The sequence below is a fragment of the Brachionichthys hirsutus genome, chromosome 3 (genome assembly GCF_040956055.1).
Source record: "Brachionichthys hirsutus isolate HB-005 chromosome 3, CSIRO-AGI_Bhir_v1, whole genome shotgun sequence".
Taxonomy (NCBI): Eukaryota; Metazoa; Chordata; class Actinopteri; order Lophiiformes; family Brachionichthyidae; genus Brachionichthys; species Brachionichthys hirsutus.
This window is the reverse complement of record NC_090899.1, coordinates 2,855,365-2,861,126: the sequence shown is the minus strand read 5'-3', so window position 1 is coordinate 2,861,126 and position 5,762 is coordinate 2,855,365. Positions and strand designations below refer to the sequence as shown.

Genomic DNA, 5,762 nt, shown 5'->3' with positions numbered 1-5,762 from the left:
TCTCAAACAACCGTCACTGAACATTGCAGCTCAGATTTAAGTCATATGAAGTCCGAGGCAAGAGATAACCTTTGAAAATGGCTGGGTTCCTTCAAGCATGGGGGGGGGGGGGGTCAGATTCAATGACTGCACATTGCTATGAAAAGCAGAGAAGCAGCAACGTGAATTAGGATTCCAAGGTTGGACAGGGTTGGTAGGGATTATTAAATATATGCATTGGTGCTGCCCTTCTATTCTTCATATGATATTGTGTATTTTGCCCCCCCCCGCAATGGAAACCAACATAAGGATTAATGAATTTGTTTAGGCACCTGTGGTGATAATCCCCTTTAAAGCTTCAATAGCATTACCGTTTTGAACTCACATGGAGCACAGACTGACTCGGAGAAAACCCGTCCCGATAAACACCCGTACAATAAAACCCCTATCCCGACTCCCGACAGTTTCTTCCGTTTTTCTTGTTTCGTGTCCCATGCTAACCCTCTTTTTTTCCCGTTCCACACCTGTCGAGAAATATTTTCTCCCTGTAACTTTACACAAAAAATCTCTGACGTTCCTGAACTTTGACATCCTGACATCTGGGGGAAAAAACAACAAGCTGGCTGCCCCCCCCCCCCCCCCCCCCTTCCTTACCCGCTTCCTTTGTGAATTTATAGCGACGTACCATTAGACATGCTCGAGCTACGTTGTGAGGAGCTGTGGAGATTGAGTTACCTGGATGGGAAATTAAATGGGCAAAACATCGAAATTGTTTGGATTTGGAAATAACTTTACTTAATCCTAGTGCGTCGAGTTATTATGTAACCGAAATTAAAGCACTGTGAACCTTCAACTCTTGCTGTTTATAATAAACGTAGCCTGTTTTGCAAAGGATTGCCCACAGCTATCTGATTTATAGTAGCTTATTGCATATTATGGCATGACGGATGGACTGAGGGAATGAAGGGAGGGATGAAGGAATGAGGGAGTAGTCAGGGGTCATGGACAGAAGGAAGGAGGAGAACCAATGTCAGCTGATCGTGAGAAGACAGCAGGGAACCACAAGAATCCAGCCTCCAACCCTTTTTACACAGATATCATAACAGTCCGGCGCTTGAGTCCGCCATGCTTTACACTAGCAAAGCTAGCAAGCAAAAAAGTTATGAAATTTGCATAAAATGCAAACAATTATCAAAGACTGATCGTAGTTTTAAGAAAGGAAATCTTGAATTGTGAAGAGATCATTTCTATTTCACCTAAAAAGAGCCGATTGAACTTTTATTGACCTTCATTCCGTGCTGTTTGCTAATACTATTGTTTAGCATCATGCATCATCCTTTAAATAATACGGCTCCTAAATGTAATGTGTGACTGGAATCCTGCGGTTAAGCATTTGCCTGCGTTTGCCACCACCAGCGGTGTCACATAGATCTATGAGACATAGATCCTTTTTCCTGTTCATTGTTTTAGCTTCATGTGCAGGAAAGGTTAAAATAACATTCGATAACATTTCAGTCAGACCTGCGGGAACAATAAGCACAACGGTATAACACCCTCCTGCTGTCGAGCAGCACGAGCAGCATTTATCTCTCCAGATGGGCCTTTAATAAGATTTACAGGGAAGCGAATGAAAAACAGGCGCCACCTGCGCCTCAATATATGTTCGTTGTCGTTTTTCATTTACAGGGAATTCACTTATTGTTGCACACAAATGCAACAATAAGTTGCATTTGTGACATGCATGCGCTCTCACAGAGACATGTGATAACTGTGCTGGGGCCTGCTATAAATACTCTCCACGGGTAAACCCTATCCCATAATAGGCACGTGCAGCCTCCTTCTTCAATGTCGCACTCCCAAACTTTCATATGGCTTTAAGAAGGAGCATGCCTCGTCACAGATTACATCATAAACACTCGATATGGCAGCATTTCAGAGTCACGTTTAGTTTAAAGTGTCTTCACTTTTTTTATTGGCTTGTCAGTTTGAACAAGCTGTTTAACTGTGTGTGTGTGTGTGTGTGTGTGTGTGTGCGTGCCTGTGTGTGTGTCAGCGTTACTCAACAGCACCGGAGGGTGTCGAAATGATCAAATCCTGCAACATGCAACGATGTTTAAAACTTTAAAGCAGTCTTAACATAACTTCAGACTGTTAAGTATTTTAATTACACAAAGGTTTCAGCTGATTTAATTGCACAAGATCAGTGGAAAAAGGTCAGAGTTAATGCCACGTTTGTTTGTTTTACGGCGTTAATGTGAACATATGAAATAGATTTGAATGTTTTTAATTACGTGAGACAGAATAACACGTTTGAAACCACTCGCTTTCTTAAATGACTGACATTACGCGTCAGTTTGCATTCATGAAATATACTCAGTTAATTTATTTAGTCACATTGACAACAGTTGGAAAAAGAGGAGGTGGAAATAGATGGAAATGTGATTAAAGCCAACGTCAATATCAAAATCAAGTCTGAATGTTTGTTGTCAGTGAGCTACAAGCAGTCACCTGCGTCGCATGTCAATGCAATTTGTAAGATAATGTTGTGAGAGACAGACGTATTGGCGACACAGCAGTTTACCTAAGGCACGCTTACTCTATCTCTATCTCTAACTAATCAGTCAGGCCGAATGTTTTATTTCCTTTCATTTATCCTCAAGTTAATCTTGAACAACAACTGGCCTAATATTTGATGAACTTGGATCCAATCAGTCAGAAAAAAAGATTTCTTATTCCGTACGACTTCTTTTCCAAATCGCTGCATCATGTGCTTCGGGCAAAAATATCTAGTACTTCTAAGAATGCTGCATAGCCATACGGAGAACAGATTTATATCATTTTAAATATGAGTTTAGATACAGGACAGACACGAGTCACTGAAAAAAGATAAGAAATGATTGCACAAGAATCACGACTCATGCGCTTCATTAATAATGTAGTGTGTGCGCTCTTCTTGAACCTGCTTGCACAGCGTTCAGTGAAGAACAAGCGGCGGCTTTTACGGATTCGACGGCAGCGTGTTAGTCGCTCCTGCATTTGAACTCTTCCCTGTTTATTCGGCGACTCTTAAAAGTATCTGCTTGTCTAAACATGGAGTTGAATTCAGCATGTAAGGTAGAAGGTTGTTAAATGGTGACATTTATCTGCTCTGGATTACCGTTGGCCCCAGACATGCAACTCCCCCCCCCCCCCCCCCCCCCCCTTCAGCTTTAAATAAGCACAATCTGAGCTGAGCTGCTGGGATCGCGGCCCTTCCTGCCATCTGGTCTCTGCGGCTTTCCCTGGAGAATACCACATCTAACTAACTTCACTTCTTTTGTCTGTGTCTCCCAGGGGCCACACAGGTGAGAGGACAAGGATCTACATCTGCCCCCTCCTGTCCGTCCCATCAATGAGCCAAGTGCCGGATACCTTGGGGTCACCTCGGCATCGACAGGCACCAAACAAAAGTTCTTCACCGAGCATCCCTCAGCCTGCTGCCACAAAGCAAATATTTAAGGCCATTGTATCTGATTCCTTCTGGCAGCCATCACTGAAAGGATCAGCAGTGTTGTTGGGAGAAGAACAAGAGGGGGAGGGAAAAAGTTACCCTTTTAAAGTGCACTCTAGCTTCTATTTCTGCAGCGCTGTGGGCAGGGAGTGTCTCATTTAGGAGTGCTCTTGGCTGACAAGACAAAAAAAAGGGTTTCCCTGTGCTCTGCCTACACATCCAAATGTCAGTGTGAATACTGGAAAGAGATATCAATTTGTCTGGGCTAAACGTTACCCAACAAAGATTCTGGAAACTATCCATAGGGATCTTTAAAACAAACTTGGACTCCTCCATTGATACCTAACTATTACTGAAGGACGTGAACGTCTGTGGGACATCAGAAGCTGTCGGCCAGCTGTAGCTTTGATGTCTCTCCCAGCTCAGTGAATCCGCCATGAAGCCCCTAACACCAATCGGATCACCGTCTCCTCTGCGGCTACTCAATAAAGGTCCAGACTACCTGCGCAGGCAGATAGACGGCGGAGGCCATGGCCGGTCAGTCAGCGCTGTGGAGAGGCTGGAGGCAGACAAGGCTAAATATGTTAAGAGCCAACAGGTGATCAACACCAAACAGGAGCCTGTGCTAGTGCCCTGTGGTACTCCCCCACCACATCCCCGAAGAGCTGCTTCCACTTCCGGTAGCCTGTCGCCCCATCGTCCCCCGAGATATTCATCCAACACTCCCTTCTCTACACTCTCTGGCTCCTTCACGTCCAGAGATGAAAACGAAAATGATGACTCTAGGAAGGAGAACAGACGGACTTCTGTTGACGTTGAGGCACACAACAGGAGCAATGCGAGCAGTTCATTGCCTCCATTCCCAAGGACTCCGGGAAATAACGGCTTGGTGGCGCCACACAGCGCCCCGGTACTCAGAAGAAGCACAGGCAAACGCATGCTGCGACCGGATTCCCTTGTCATTTACAGGCAAAAAAAAGAGTGCAAGAGCCCCGGTGGAGTCGCCGTGGGAGACAGCAATAACATGGAAGTGAAGGGCTACAGTTTTGTTCGCCGTCTCTTCCAGGGATCCATGCGGGAGAAGGGCAGCGGAGGTGAAGGCAGAATCCATAAGATGGTCATCAGTGAAGAGAAAGCACAGTCACGGGATGGAGACTCCCGCATGTCTTGGACCAATGACAGAGACACTATGGATGGTGGACCGGGGAGCAGGAGGTCTAGTAAAACTGACCAAGAACGCAGCCCAGGGTCGAGCCCCAGTCCTGGGTTTAGCTGTATGCTTGAACGGACTAAGAATGGATTTACGACAGAGGGAGTTAACGATGGCATCGCCAACAGAAACCACTCTGGTAACCATGACAACGAGAATGACCCATGGAAGAGGGCATCACCCCTACCACTGCCCAGAAGACAATTTGGGGGATTGCTGCGCTCTAAGTCAGACTTGCATCTGCGCTGTTCAGTAGCTTCATCAGAGCAGGAGCATTTCTTTGACTTCTGTGGACTGGATATGGACATGATAGAGCGTCTCGGTCGAGGGAAATTTCTCTCTGGTGCCAGCTCCATAGACACACTCTCATTGGCCCTCCGCAGCGTAGTTGGGGACGGCTGCGGTGGCTCTGAGCCAAGCGAGTTCTCCCGGCAGTCGGGAGACGGACTGTTCCAGGAGGAGCTGGCCGAGCAGCTCCCCACCGGCGTGTCAATCATTGAGAGGAATGCTCGTGTCATCAAGTGGCTCTATGGATGTAAGAACGCTACTCGAGCAGGACCAAAAGAGTCTACCGTTTAATGTAGGGCCAAGGGACCATGTGCCAAAGACTGCAGAGAATCTGAAGGTTTCTTTTCTGAGATCAACCTGTGGCTTAATATTTAACCAAAAAGAAGACTCTAGTCAGTGGAATCAGTCTCCCTTCCATGACATGACATGACACTACCTTTGATTCCTGGTTTCTGGTCAATTCTGGTGAAGGGAACTATTTAAATATCTGCATTGATGTGTTTGACTGGGTTTAGAGCGGACAGCGTTGCCTTCTCAATTAGTCGCTTCTTTTCCATGATTGACCCACCCGGATTGAGAGCTGATCTGAAATCGGGCGGCGCACATAAGAGCATTTTAGTCATGAACACAGCAGACACAGTTTTGGGTCCTTGACACCGACACGCTCTGTTAATGACTAATTTAAAATGGAAAACCACTTAAGCTAGGGTTGTTTGAAACTGGAAAAAATGTTGCGTGAGTGCGAAGTGAACCACGAGTACCTCATTCGGATCTGTCCCAGTTTTGTTTGTGTTG

At 45.8% G+C, this 5,762-nt stretch overlaps 1 protein-coding gene across 1 annotated transcript; it reads left to right on the top strand.

Moving 5' to 3' along the window:
- The first annotated feature begins 3,905 nt into the window (after positions 1 to 3,905).
- fam110d (family with sequence similarity 110 member D) lies at positions 3,906 to 5,258 on the top strand. Its single transcript, XM_068760568.1, has one exon. It carries the CDS (start codon positions 3,906 to 3,908, stop codon positions 5,256 to 5,258), a length of 1,353 nt encoding a protein of 450 aa, XP_068616669.1.
- Positions 5,259 to 5,762: the final 504 nt, after the last annotated feature.